This window comes from Contarinia nasturtii, unplaced genomic scaffold (genome assembly GCF_009176525.2).
Source record: "Contarinia nasturtii isolate CC-2019 unplaced genomic scaffold, AAFC_CNas_1.1 Cnas_scaffold_187, whole genome shotgun sequence".
In the NCBI taxonomy this organism is placed as follows: Eukaryota; Metazoa; Arthropoda; class Insecta; order Diptera; family Cecidomyiidae; genus Contarinia; species Contarinia nasturtii.
In genome coordinates, this window is record NW_022197544.1 from 4,337,279 (window position 1) to 4,352,510 (window position 15,232).

At 34.3% G+C, this 15,232-nt stretch overlaps 1 protein-coding gene and 1 long non-coding RNA gene across 8 annotated transcripts in view; one reads left to right on the forward strand and one right to left on the reverse strand.

Moving 5' to 3' along the window:
- The window catches only part of LOC116336648 (poly(rC)-binding protein 2), a 61,029-nt gene that overhangs the window by 27,960 nt on the left and 17,837 nt on the right, over nt 1–15,232 (reverse strand). For 6 of the 7 annotated variants that reach the window (XM_031760627.1, XM_031760629.1, XM_031760628.1 and 3 more), the window contains 3 exons: nt 3,068–3,270; nt 2,787–2,843; nt 431–474 (listed from right to left, as the gene is read on the reverse strand). In XM_031760627.1, the coding sequence (XP_031616487.1) occupies nt 431–474; nt 2,787–2,843; nt 3,068–3,256 (290 nt within the window). In that variant the 5' untranslated portion in view covers nt 3,257–3,270. Of the gene's footprint in view, nt 1–430; nt 475–2,786; nt 2,844–3,067; nt 3,271–11,372; nt 11,705–15,232 lie in introns of those variants that run through there. The other variant, XM_031760632.1, reaches the window with a different exon arrangement.
- LOC116336651 lies at nt 796–2,000 on the forward strand. Its single transcript, XR_004200725.1, has 3 exons — nt 796–904; nt 1,579–1,644; nt 1,788–2,000. It is a non-coding gene; the product is annotated as an uncharacterized LOC116336651 (long non-coding RNA).

Consider the following 15,232-nt stretch of genomic DNA (forward strand, 5'->3'; position numbering starts at 1 on the left):
CAAAAAGGATAAGAGTCTCTATTTTGAAATTTGAAAGTCATACATGGTTTGACTTGATTCAAATGCGAATCGAAGGACGAACAAAAAAATGTTTTTTAACAGGAACAGAGACAAAAATACAGAAAGAGAGAAATAGCTTGGAAAAGAGATAGTTAAGTGAGACACGCACAAAAACAGTGAAAAGCAATTTGATGATATATTCAGACACGCATCTCGGTCGATGCGAATGAATTGTTCTTCTGATAAAATAATCGCAATTTCAATGCAAGTATGCTGGTGTTGATGTTGTAATTTCTGGTGTGTGGCTTACTTGTTTATCGTTACACATATATATATTGATAGATATTATTTATATTTTTCTATACAGAATCGAATTTTTGTATGCTATGATATATAGATAAAAAAGGCTTAATAAAACAAAATTGTTTACCGTTCAGGGCCAGGGCAATCCTCAACATTAATATTGGCATTAAACTGCAGTTTGTGAACAGGTGTAGTATTTTTTTTTACAAAAAAAAAAGTTGTGCGTTTTTATTCAGACAATTATATTTTATCGAATGACGACGAATCGGGAACGGAACGAGAGAGCCGGAGATTCGTTTTGTCGCCGAGAAGCAGATCAAAAACACACACACACACAATGGTAATTTTTTTGTTTGTTTGTTCGTTTCGTTTTGGTTTATATCGGTTTTTCATCAGAAAATGACGTTTGATTGACCAAACAAAGGCACAGAGTGGTGTTCACATCATCATTTCAAGTGTTTTGTGGTTCGGACATTTTGAGTTGATTTTGGATTTGTTTCGTTAGATATCGGATTTATTCAGATCAGATCAGAGCAGAGCAGGAGTCAACACGGGGCGGCATACGGACGAGATGATGAAGTGATGGTACAATTTGACAAATGTACGTGAGTGTGAATTGCGATTCAGATTTGCAGGTGCATTCAGTGATTCATTTCATTCAGGTTTTTTGTTTGTTTGATATAGTTTGTTTGTTTTTGTTTTTTGTTTTTTTTTAATCGTGGATGAAGTTCAATTCAATGTTTGCGAACGTCGAACAAGTTGATTGGTTTTCATATTTTGCGATTGATTTTTGTTTTTTATTCGATTTAGTTTGATATTTCCATTTGAGTTTGAGAATTTAGGAGTTTTACACAAATTTTCCATCACAATTTTGTAATTGAAATGAAAATATTTTGTTTTTGTTTTTTATTTGAAAATTTGACAGATTTCGAAAAAATAAATGATTTTAACGAATAAAAATGCATTTACGATGAAAAAACGAAGGCACAATTTACAAAGGGCACATAGTAATTTGATTGATTTTTTTTTTAATTTATGATGTATTGTTTTTAAAATATACGGTTATTTGAGATTTTGTTTTGTCGGATTTGAATTCGCGTTTATTTAAATCGTATTTTCGTGATTATATTTGTTCGTTTAGTTGATATTTCGTACGAAAAACAAACCGAATGTCATTGGAAATACGCACATTTCACGCACATGTTCATTTGATGTTTTTTAAAAATATTTGGTATTTTTTGTTTGTTTGTTGCATGTTGATTTCGTTTTTTCCAGGGAAATGGCACACGCAGATGGTTTGATTTGTTTTCGGTTCGAGGCCATTGGCGAGATGAGATTCAGGTAGACATTATATTTTTTTTTTAGGTTTGATATGATTGTTTTCATTTTTAGATTGTTTGTGTTGTCGTTGTCAAGTTGGCATTTTATTTCATGTTTGTTATAATTTTTCGTTTTGTTTTTATATGCCGAAAAAAAAACATTAGCATCAGGAGACAAGATAGCATCATTGATCACACCGAGTAAAACAAGGACAACGACCCAAAAAACGAATCGGCACCAATGTGCGTTTATGTATAGATATGTGTTTTTTGGTTTCGATATTGATTGGTACGAGTGTTTTGTGTGATTTATTGAGGCATTCGCATGGTACCCAGCAGATGAGTAGTTGTTCAAAGGACAGGCAGGCAATATATATGTGAAGGGTAAATGAGAGAAATTTCAAAAAAGAGTTAATTATAAATATAATAAGCCTTAAAATAATATTAATTTAAAAAGATAAACGAAAAAAAAAAATCTTTCTTTTTTTTATAAATAAACATTTAACGGAAACATAAAATAACAAGAATACGAATTGAACAAAAAAAAGTCTGGTAAAAAATAGAAAAAAAATCAAGAGCCTAATATTACGAATTGGTAATTGAGTATTTGCGAAACAGACAGATGAATAGAATGAGCCAAAGATCGGGCGGGGAGAATTAATCAAATTAGTAGTAGAGAGATATTATCAAGAATATAAAGAAATGGAATATTGTTTTCGCAAACTATGCGAATTTTGAAAAAAAAAAAATACGTTGGAAAATCAAAGAGACCAAAACAAGAATAAACACCGGCGATTTATGGCTGCTGTGATTTCAAGTGAAGAAGAAAAAAAAATATGCGAAAATCATAGGGGTAATTATAAGAATTTGAAATGAATTGAACAAAAAGAGAAATATTTTTTTTCTTTAAAGAGACCGGGACAAATCAATCAAGAGTTTATAATTTTGTGTCTTTTTCTGTTTGTTCTTCGCGGGTCGAAAGGTTGTTTTTCTCCCGAGATTATTCTTCCCTTTTTTTTCTCATGAAAACACAACAAAAAGACCTTATTTCAATGCAATTACCTAAAGTGACTATTTAAGTGATTTTCATCTTTTTTCATGATCGATACATGTATATTTAAAGATATTTTTTACAAGCAAAACATTTGATACAATTTTACATACCTCTTGACGTAGTCGTTTGATGTTTTGGCCACCTTTTCCAATGATACCGCCAGCAAACTGTGCGCACAAGAGAAAATGAAAACGAAAAAATTCGAAAATCACAATTTTAATTAAACTGTAAACACATTTCGTTCAACAGTGATATTGGAAATTGATTTTCATTTTGTTCGGTACGTGAGACCGTGCCGGTATATATTAAAGGGATACTCATGGCATGTGTGTGTGTGAGTGTGAAAAAGGGAAACTTTACTGGAGCAATGTGATGTGGTTTTTGTACTTACTCGGCTTGGAATCAGTAAACGAATCGTTTCCTCGTTGCGAAAGCGTTTTTGTCCTCGATTGTTATTATTATAGTTATTATTGCTGTGATTTCCACTGGCATTACTGCCACCACCACTGCTCAAATTCATGACTCCTTCGTTCACATTGTCTTCGCTCTCCGAATTATTTTCTGACATAGCTCGCTTCATTTTGACTTCGGTTCCTATATGTTGAGAAATGAGAGAAAATATAACACATATACAAAATTAGTATTACAACAATTTTCCGTTCAAAATAAGTTTTACAAGTTTATTGGAATTTGCACAGTATTTGTGATGATGAGATAATATGTGTTTTGGGTGTGTGTAATGGAACAATGCGCCGAATTCAATACAAAATGAAATCACGTTGAAACATTTACATTACCATTCACAAGAATTGTGATTGCGTCGAAAATTATTATTATTGTCAATACAATTGAATTGATCCAATCAAAAATGGAGTGAATTTCAAGAGAGAGCGAGAACGATACAATAAATAAAAAAACCGTCTATTTTATTGATTACGTTCAAATTTTCGAGAATGGTCGTTGGTGTTTTGGTTCAACCCACAATCGATACGCAAAAACCGTTCGCTCTCAAAACGGAACGACAACTAACTATTGTAAGTCTCTATTGCTCAAGCGAACGATGTGACAGATTTATAATCGAATAAACACGTAATGTCCATTGGATTTTGCTTAATCAAAATGATGACAAATCGATCACTTTGTTCCAATACAATTACCGTTCTAAAAAAAAATTATCGATTCCAATAACAAACAGTTGATCAACTAAGTATCACCAACGAACAATATCTGCAACTTCGTTTCGACTTTGGTTGTCATCCGGTGTGAAAGAGAGAGAGAGAGAGAAAAATGCGCGAATTCTATCGAACAAAGTTTGTTTTAATTGCAAACGATTATTGCAAAATTGCTTTTGCTTGCACAATGAAAATCAACGCTCACTTGATATTTACATTTTAAATTAGCACTTTACTTTACAACAATATAATTTTGCGTTGAGCTTCATTTGCATGCTGTACACACATACACTGTGCAATGGCACAGAAGTGGTAAAATTGACACAAATATAGGTGCACAGGTGATGAATATATTGTTTTTTTTTTCATTCTATTATTGACAACTAATTACTATTATACACAGAGTTCGCGAAGCACGCAGAGAGAAACAAACACACATAGAGATACACTGAGAGCGGGAGATCGAGAAATATAAATCTCGGTGGCGGGTGAATGTTTATTGCAGAAAAAACTTCAATCACGATTTCGAAAAAATGCGCTTCATCCACGCTCACTTCTCTTCGATTTCTGTTTTTTTTTTTTTCATTTGTTATTATGATATTTTGTAAATTTTATATTGGGAAATTGGTTACAACTCCAACACATAAATAGAATTCAAGCGATTTTTGGTTTCTTCTTTTTTGTGATGGTGTGTTTGATAGAATGTGAAAGAGAGACGCGTTTTCGAGTGTGTGCTCAGCTCAGCGCGTCAAATAATATGGAATTAGAATGCACGATACGATTTATGCCGCGCGAATGTTGAAATATATAAATAAAAATATTGTGTAAGGTGTGCGCGTTCGAGCATGCGAGTGAGCATTTTATTGGCGTTCGCGAATCGATGGAATTTACTCGATGAGTGTCGGAGTATAGTAAAGAGAATGGTTATCGATGGGTGCTTTGACGCTGTGTCTGTGTGTACTGAACATTAAATTTGTTGAGCGGTTTTTCGTGTTTGTTTCGTTTCATTTTTCTTTTTCATGTTGCATTGCGGTGTATTGCCTTTTCAACTTATGTAAGTTTGGAATGGTACTCGCTTGTATATTTGATTGATTTTTTTTTGTTTATCATTGTCTTTTCATGGTTCTTAAGCTGAGTGACACAGCAATAAACGATTTTATGCTGACAAATGCTTCCAATTGACAGATTGAAAGACAATCGCGTGTGAAAGAGAGGAAAAAAAACCACATTGAGAAATTGTATGGAATGAAGCGTCAGGAAGAGAGAAAAAAGAATGCGATAAGGTAGTTTTTGTCTACTGTTTTCTGCGTGTTCACCATCGTAAAGTCTTCGATTGCCTCACGAAATGGCATAAAATTAGCTTATATCAGCATATCAGAATGTTTATTTGTCATCGTTGTGGCTTTGCAATGTTTTTCCTCATGTATGCGAGTGCGTATGATCTAAACCAATTTCAGAATATCGGGGCTAATTTTCATGTCACATCGATAGAAAACCAAAAGAAAATGGAAGTGATCGAAATAGAGAACTGACAAATAAAACAACAAGTATAAGGGAAATGAAATGCCTGTGTGAACTATCTGCACATGGCATCGCATAATTGCGTTTGATACACCGGATATTTGCATGCCACGATTTTTTGTTGTTGCTCGATATAAATTTTAGCATCGAGAGTTGCATATGGTTGTTTCGAATGTTTGATGCTATACAGTCCTTTTTCGATTGCAAAACATCATAAACACACTTTATGACTGTACATAGAGATCGAAGTAGTTGCAAACTTGAACTCACTCCTTTGTCCCGAGAAACTATGCACACATAACAAATGTGTGCCGTTCGTATGTATTTAATGAAAACAAGCGATTGGCATTTGGTCAACTTCTTTCATCGATACTACTTATAATTTTAAAATCGAAAGTATACCATTGAAACCGATGCAATCGAATTATTTTCAGGTTCGGCACACAGAAATGGAGAACGACCAATTCCAAACGACGACAATTGAATGAACGCCTATTTAATCATCTTTCGTCTTGTTCGCTTAGTGCTGTAATAAATACGGAAACATCAAAGGTAGTTGTGCAGTGGAAAATCTTCCAGCTTGAAATAACTAGCAGCAATTTTGGTCACATATAGCATTCTCATCGATCGTGTAATTTAAAACTGTCGGAGTAAATTGAGCTGACTTTGTGTGACATGAGATAGGAAATGGAGTCGTCCATAAATGGTATTCGATCGCATTCCATTTTGTGTTTGTGTATTTGTTCAAAATAATGACGGTTTCGTATTTTGAATATATAGAATGGCACTTGAAGTCAAAAGCATTAAATATGGTGATGCGAACATTGCTCGGTTTCAGATGCATTGGCCAACAACTTACTTTTGGCAATTTAGTCGACTTCTCGTGGCCAGAATTGTAAAAGACACCGCAGAGGTGCGTGTCATTCCTTCTTGTATTCAGGTGTGGCACTTGAAAAATTTATATGGATTAGGTGCGGGCACTCACTAGTGTCCGAAATTTTGCGGTGCTAATAACATGCTCTGCTTGTGTCGATTCAGACTCAGACGCACTGAAACATTTGAATAAAGCATATTTTTACGCAGCAGAGCACTTTTTTGTTCATTTGTTTGAAACAAAATTGGAAAGAGTTTATTATGAAAAAGAAAAGAAAAAGAAACGAGCTTCATTAGAAATGAATCTTTTGGCCCAATCATTCATTCATCACCACGTGATACTATCGAAGCTAATTTCGGAAGAATTCAAATACTTTATATCAATTCAACAGAGTAGCGATTCTCTTGTATTTATTCTCTCGTTTTGAAGTATCCACTTCATTCATAAGTCGATTTATTGTATATAGAATTGAAAGATGTTTTCTTTAAAAAGAATCGTTTTTAATATTTTGAATACCATGTCATACAATCAATTAGACGCAAAATCGCACAATGAACGAAATGAAAAATAATCTTCGACTTAAGCGATTATGAAGTAACAAACAAAAAAACGTTTATAAAACACCTGAGTGTTGTTTTATCGTAAACATTTCATAGCATTCATAAAAATATTGAAGCGAATATAAAAACAGACGAGATACCATTGAGACATAGAAAATATTGTTGATGTTCTTTCGATGTAATTTGTACAATAACATCATAATATTTTCGCTTCAATTTCATTTTTATCGGAATGTTTGTTGTTGTTTTTGCTCTTGACATGTATGGAAGAAGCGAGAAAGGTCATCATTGACCGTTTAAGCTTAGTAGCAATACTTTGGTATCACTGATATTTTATTGCCATTAAGACTAATATTTGTAATAAAAAACAACACATACACGCATATACAAAACAAACGCAAACAAAAAGTACACAAATTAATCCGGAAAAATGACAAAATATATGTTTTTGTTCTGTGTAAAAATCACATTTCAATGAAATCCATTATTCTATTATTCAGCATTAGCATTAAATGGCAATTTGATTTAATGCGTTGGAACACTGTCTATATACATTTTTTTCGCTTCGAGTGTGTATGTGTGTGTGTGTGTCTGAGTGGTGGTGAAAAAAAGAAAAAAATGCCAGCACATTCATAATAAACAGCAACGGAACACGATGAAAAAGCCAAACGAATTGTGTTCGCCACTTTTGTATCGGTGTAAAAATGTCAAAACGACGCGTAATGAATCATGCTGAGCAAATTGATGAGAATATACACAACAGCTAACACAAATGAATAATCACAATGTAGCCTATTTGATAAGAAATAAGTGAGGCTTTTTAGCTTTATTCTCGGCAAGCTACCGGTTAATGATATTGCCAACACCATCACTGTCGTCATTCTTCCGTCTCAATTCAATTTCATTCTGGTTCTCTCTTTCTCTCTCTCTGGTTTGTTTGTTTGTTTCTCTCGTTTATTCGGAGCCATCTACACAAATGCGTTGAGCTGAATTTTCATTTTGCTAGCGTAGAAATGTGTTATTACGACAAGCGCACGGTTGCACAAAATTTTGACTCATCCATTTCCATGCGATTTGTGATTTTGTTTCATTCATTACACATTTTGTGCTCGATTTTCATCTGAACACTTGCAGTTGTTTCGGTTGGAGCGCGCGAGCGTGAATTCGAGAGAAGATGAAAAAAATGGAAGAGAGCGGATTTACTGATGAAGAGCCAGAAATATATTCATTTGGCAATCAGATTGCAAACATAGCAGTGATGTAGATGGAATGACCGAATAAGTAGAAATATACACATTGTGCGGAAAAGAGCAGCAGAGAGAGGGGGGAGGGAGAGAAAAAAATCTACTACGATAAATGCCATAGTGTGCACGTAAATATGTCAGAGCGTTGTAGAACTACTAATAAAAATGATTTTAGCTGAAATGAAAAATGATCTGTACGACGCTTATGGATTGAAAACGACGGCATAACGAATCATAAATTTATTCTTTGTATTGTTTCGAAGCGTTTACATTGTTTTCGTTTGCTTGTCGCTAGCGTGCGATTCTGCATTGTTTTTATTATTTTTCGGAGATGAGGTTGTTTTTTTCTACGCACTCCTTATAGAAGGGCTGATTTTCATTCTTTGGTCGCATTCGGTATAAAATCATAGTGTTTTATTTAGCCGCCTTCCGCTTTCACTTTTCGTAATAAATATTTTTTTCGTGCCAGTTGCGAATGCCAGTTGCGAATGACACACACATTTGAAATGGTTCTCATGTGCACTGTTATTTATACAAAGTCATTTCTCTTGTTTCAAACTGGCAGTCCGATTTGTGCTTGACAAACGGCAATTGAGCGGATAACAAATCTTGAAGCGCGCGAAGCGTTAAAACTGATTTAACAACTGCTTTGCGTTGAATATTCGATGGCAGTAGATTTGTACCGTTTCATTTCAACTTGATGCTTTAAGTTACCACTTTTTTCTTTTTCATTTTCTTGCTCGATGCCATTTCCTTTCTACCCTGTCCATTCTTGCAATCATTTTCATTTCGTCGTGTGCTTATAAAATGTACGAAGCGATCGAAAGTTGTTGAGTGTTGGACAAACATTCAAATACATAATCCCAAAGAGAGACAATGAAATGACACAGAGAAAATGCCTTGAATCGGCCATTCGACTCAGATACGTATTTATGTATTTCCATTGTTTACAATTTTGTTTAAGTTGAAAGTTGAAATACCTTCGAGTAATGCTCGGACACAAGCTCGAGAATGATGAATGAATATCAACCGAAGCAAGTGAATCCTCATCGAATCGAAAACATTTCTCGATTGGTAAAACATCAAAGTAAACTAAAATTCGAAAGTAACATGAAATGTTCCAACCTCCCTTGAGATTCATTTATTAACCGAGAAATATAATCAAGTAAAAATAAACAAGTTAAGATGCACAATCATATTTGACAGCAGCAACACAAATCAATGCCGAATAATGGCTCCCGGCGCTCAACCAATTCAAACACCATTTATTTTGCCATGTAGGAAATAACTATGTGTCCCCTTTGTTTTTTTGTGCATCGATTAAATTATTGTATTAGAGAGATAGAGCGAGTCCAGGCGACACATTTACCCCGAATACACCATGACCGAATTGTTGATAAAATCAGACTTATACATGTAAAAATAGTGATGCAGAAAAATACGAAGCAAAAAAAACGAAGTCGAAAAGAGATTGGTGTGTGTGTGTGTAATTTATTTGCTCAAAGTGGTTTTTCTATGCCACTTAAATGCACTCACTTTCTGAACATGATGGTATATACAAGAAATCCGTTCATATTTCCCACAGAATAAAATAAAAATTTGTGTGTCAGGAAGTGGTCGATTTTTTAAAAATAAATTACTGATAGATATGACGAGAATCACATGGTAAACTTGCACTTTGGCCATTATGAATTGGCTTAGCCAATTTTCCATCATTTATCGGATTTCTAACGAAAAAAAAATTGGAATGTGTTAGATTGATAAATATGTCGAGCATTTTCTCGTTTGCCTGTTAAAAATATCCACTACGTTTTTTGCTAAAATCGACATTTCCTGTTTTTATTTAACATTGTGCTAGTCGACAAGTTTGACAGATCAACTGTCAGAGGCTAAGGTAAAAGCGGCAATGGCAATGTTTACGCTTGGGCTTACAACGGATATATATATATAATCTCTCTCTCGGTCTGTTTTCCAATGAAATATAATTCATGGCGCTGGTTCTATGTGTATTTTACTTGACGTGATAAAGTGCTTGGATTGTGACTGAAAGGCTAGTGCTCGAGAATAGAGCTCAAAGAATTAGCTGTGGCGCGTCTGCAAGTCTCCATTTCTCTCAATGGCACATAACCTTTCTATATACGCTCTGCTTACAATTCTACAGTTAAATGCTTGAACTTTCCAAGGAAACCAATACGATAGAGAAAATGTATAAATTCATATTATAACAAAGAAACAAGCAAGTGGCTCATGCAAAAAGGATTTAACATCTGAGCTCACTGTACATTTGAGGCTGCCACGCGACTCAGATGGACACACACACACACGATGAGAATGAGATGCATGTGTCGATAGAAAATGTGAACAAAACTAGAATGTCTAGAATGAACGAGTTGAAATAGAACATTCGAATTGGAATATAACATTTTGAAAGCCAAATGTTTCAAAATGAAATGCCACTGTTGCTTTAGATTACATTTCGATCGAACTAACATATTTAACATAGGCACCACTACCGATAAAGTGTATAGCGGCTGAAAATGCTTGCATATAAGAATTAAGGAAGCATACATTCTTCATTGTTTGCATGCTTCCAAATGGCAATGTAATGCAAATTGTTAAATAAATAGATCTAGTTTGTTCGGACAATATTGTGGAAATTTAATGAAAATAAATTATGTGCAAAATATGAGAAATCGAAGAAATTTATGGCCACAAACATTCAGGTATGGTTTTGAAAATGTAATTTTCATCTCAACTATTTTCGAATAACTTAAATATTGTGAAGGACTTTTTGAAATTGAAACTGTGAATAAGATCATTGAAGAAACGGAGAAAGGAAGAGAGAGCAAATTAAAAAAAAAACCAACAACATACAAACTATTTGATGCAAAGACATTCTGAATTCGGAATGTGAAAATAGAACAGGCTCCATGAAAATTTGATTTTCATTTTGCTGCACCAAAATGCAATTTAAACATGAGAGAATATTGGCGCCATATTCTGAATGCTCCGACCGGGTTATCACACCACTTGTGCTGTATGGAAAACAGTCGACGAAATGAAAATGCGTACAAGACGACAGTCCACATTCTCTGTCTCCGTATCGCTCTAAATCTTTCATTTTGTAGGCCATTCTATTCATTGTGTCTATTCGAGCAAGAAGTGATCAAATTAAATTTTTGAATTGAATGAATTGCTCGACACCAGAAATTCACAAGCCAGAATGTGCTTGATTCGCTGAGAATCTATGTGACTTGGTGCAATATTCTCACTATCTCCATTCAATTCCAATTTTATATTAACTTATTAAAATTGAATGACTAACCTGACTGCCGAGAAATTGGTCGCAAATTTCACTCAATTTCGGTCACACAATTTTCATTGAACGCATTTTCCATTTTCGTTGCTGCGTTTATGTTTTAGTTATGTATTTGTTTGAATTTTCACCACGAAAATCGAATTAATGAGTTTATCTACTTTAAAACTGAAATTATGTTATCGTTCTTAATTTAGCCGATAAAAATGTGTTTGTTTGCTATTTTTTTTTTCTTTCGAATTCGAATAGACACTTTTCTTTGGTTTTGGACTCGAACCGAATTCAAAATTCAAATTTTGAATTGTGGCTGGCGATTTTCGGACCATTTGAAGTGTGCACTCATTCCGAGTGATCGTTTTGAACTGATTGAAAAATGGTTTTTCAAGCCCTATTTATCATCAAAAAAGAATCCGTTCGAAAAGCCAGAACCTCCCCCCTCTCATCCATACAAAGACATGCAAATAGATAAAATTATAGCATGGACGTTTATGAGCGATGGACATTGAAATTAAAATGAATAAAAAAAAAAATCTCAAAACTTTTTTTTATGGTGGGGGCTTGTGGAAAAACACGAAAAGCCAAATCAATCGAAATTGTAAAATTGTTTGGATCGAAACAATTCGACCACCGCATGTACAAATACATACACCCCCACATCAACCACTCAGACAGGAACCAAAGAAAATCAAACCACACAGTGGATAAATAGGTTTTCTTTCAATACCGCTGGTGTCCAACACATATTTTAAAACATTTCATGTCATTTTCCTTTCTCTAATATTTTTGTCGCGTGCGCTATCTTTTTGTCACTGTCTTGCTTATGCTTACACATCGAGCATTTGCATATGAACTGAAACACACACACATACAAGCACGGAAGAGACTCGATATACCGGGAAAGAGAGAGAGAAAGAGAGAGAGTGTGACGGGGTTTGAGAGAGCGAATATTTCGAATTAATATGAGGACGTAAAATAATGAAATGGTTGAGATATTTAATGGTGCATGCGGTGATATGGTGGTGGTCCTTTTATTATGCATATATGTGATATCACCAGGATGGTAGCTTAGCTCTTTCTCCCCGCTCTCGCTCTCTCTTTTTTCTCTTTCTCATTCTGTATGTGGCTCTGGTTGTGCTTTTTTCACTCGGTAAGTTATTATGTGTGCGACATATATAATTGTCTTGTATCCGGTGCATATTCGTCACGGAATTGATATTAATAACAGGACAAACACAAAAGGAAATCGAGAGACAGAGGGTCAAAAAGAGACACCGTGTGAGACGCACACAGTAACAATGTCGCCAAGAGAAAGCAAATAAAATGGATTATTAAAAGAGGCATGAAATGAAATAAAAGAACTAAAAGTGCACAAACATATCCATTCTCAATGCGCAAAAAAGAAATATGCCCCTTATTTATCAAGCGATCATCTTATTGGACTGTGGCCGCCGTGGTTGGCAATGTATGCGTGCATTGTTACTTAGTGAGTGCACTCTACCTAAGTAATTGCGATGCATTTTGCTTACGCATATGCACGTAATCGACATATTTCCAACTTTAAACATATATATTCCGAACCACAACAATAAAAAAAATACGAAAAATTCTAGAGGAACAGAGCAAGTGTGGGCAAAACCACCACCACTGTATTTCTATATTTAAAAAAAATAACTCTTCATCATAAACACATATATGCATGTCGATCCATTTATCATGATGATTACGGTCGACTGAACGAGTATACATGTATTTTATGTATTTGCATGTGGCCATGCCGTTAGCCACCTAATAAATATTTTAATAATTGGTATCGCTTGTTTGTCGCCTGTACAATTCATTTCGCGTTCAATTTTGTATTTTTTCCCTGTCCCTTGTACTACTTCTTCTTCTTCTCTTCTCTCTCATATGTCGCATTATGAAACTCTCATATACGTCTGTGTGCATTTGAACTACACATTCTTTTTTTGCATTTATGTTTGTGTGTATTGCGTTTTGTAAACGAATACAATGTATTTGTAATGTGTAAACAAGCACCAAAACGCTCTTACGTTAGTTTGATTATTATGATGATTGATATATATTTGTATATGCTCATTTCTATCAAGCTTACGTGGCCGTATGAGAATCAACTTAAATACACGAAAAATATGCACCACACACTAAGTGTGCGTGTATTTATATGCTCGCATATGCTCGCGTTTTATAGAAGCGCAACTGAAAAAGAGGTAAATTATGAGATTTATGATCGATTTAATTTGCCAACAAGGCATGTTTCTGATTCAAAGTAATCTCCTACGTATCAACACAGTATTTGTGGTAAAACAAAAACATTCTATCGGGTTACGTGGGTATTGTTCTCAATTTGGCAATTTTTTGGACAAAATTCTTCGTTGGCGCCTATGACGACACATGAGCACAAATCAATATTCTGGAATTTATTCAATTTTTCAAGCCAGAAAAAAAGCGCAACTATTTTTTTTATGTATTTGGTCTTTATTTTCATCCGAGTGTGTTGTTCATAAAGCAAATGAAATGAAAACAATGCCACAATGTTCATGACAAAACTTAACAGAAGAAGACTCATTATTATATAGAGTCCAATCGAATAAAGAGCTACACAAAAGAAGCCCCGTCCATAAAAACTAACCGAATATAAAAATGTCGCTTTTAAGAATATCCATTTATGTCTCATGTTCTGTCGTCGCTTGTTTGATTGAGCTAAACTGCGGCCGCTCTCATCAACGACACATATCATTAATTATTCATCAATTGAAAATAGTTATAAAAGGATATGTTCGAAATGTTTTGTTTGTCGCTGTCTCTTTGCCTTTCTGCGGTGTGCGGTTTTTTTCATCGTTTTTTTTTTTTTGTTTCAACACATTCGATTGGACGAAATGTTGAAGAGTGAGCGAGTGAGCGTGCAAAAGAAAGCCTTGATAAAAGCGAACAAAACAAAAGAAAAGTACGTGGCCATTGTTGATGATTTAACATTTGATTACTGCTAAGCGGCAATATGAACAAGTGTTTATTTTCTCATAACTTGAATCGAATGATCTATAAATATTTGAAATAACCACGTATGCATTTATATTGGTAAATATGGACATAAAATATGAAATATCTTCATTTTTTCCATGTCCATTGTACAAAGGCGTTCAATCAAATTGAATGGGAAAAATACACACACACACACGCGAAATCAAAATTACAGAGAGAAAAGTTTTTCTTCCTTTTACATTCGTTTCTAACTTAGTGCTTTTTTTCTCCATTTAACAGTAAAAAGTTTTTCAACTTAATTTCAAAATTCATTTCAATGTGTTTTTATCATTTTCTTTTCAATGTGTGCAAAAGAGAAAAATTACCCATGGTGAATTCCTGTTGCGAACGGAAAAATGCATTATAGAGAGATAGATGTATGTCAAATGTCTATTTCTTTTTTTCATTTGCTATCTGCGTTCAATGAAACGGTAGCATTTAATTTATAATTTAAATATGGACTTCGAATATGTTGGACAGCACAAAGTGGCCAATATCGAACATGTCATTAACAGAACTCATATGCTCTATCCGTAATATGAATTGATTTTAAACTCGGTAAAAAGTCGAATGATGGAAACGACGACATCTTTGTCTTTCTCCTCCTTCGTCGTTTTTAAATGCACTCTTAGCGCTCACAGCGTTTATATGAGTGTTTCATTCTGTGTGCATTGCTTAATTATTTAACACGAAAATATCATACCCAAAAGCAATTTTTGTCGGACGCACATTTGATACTTGCGGTCGCCTTTATTATTAATCAAGCATTTTACTTGAAATTGGCTAAAGGAGTCATTTCCTACACCAACGATTGAAATCGTGAACGATTTTTT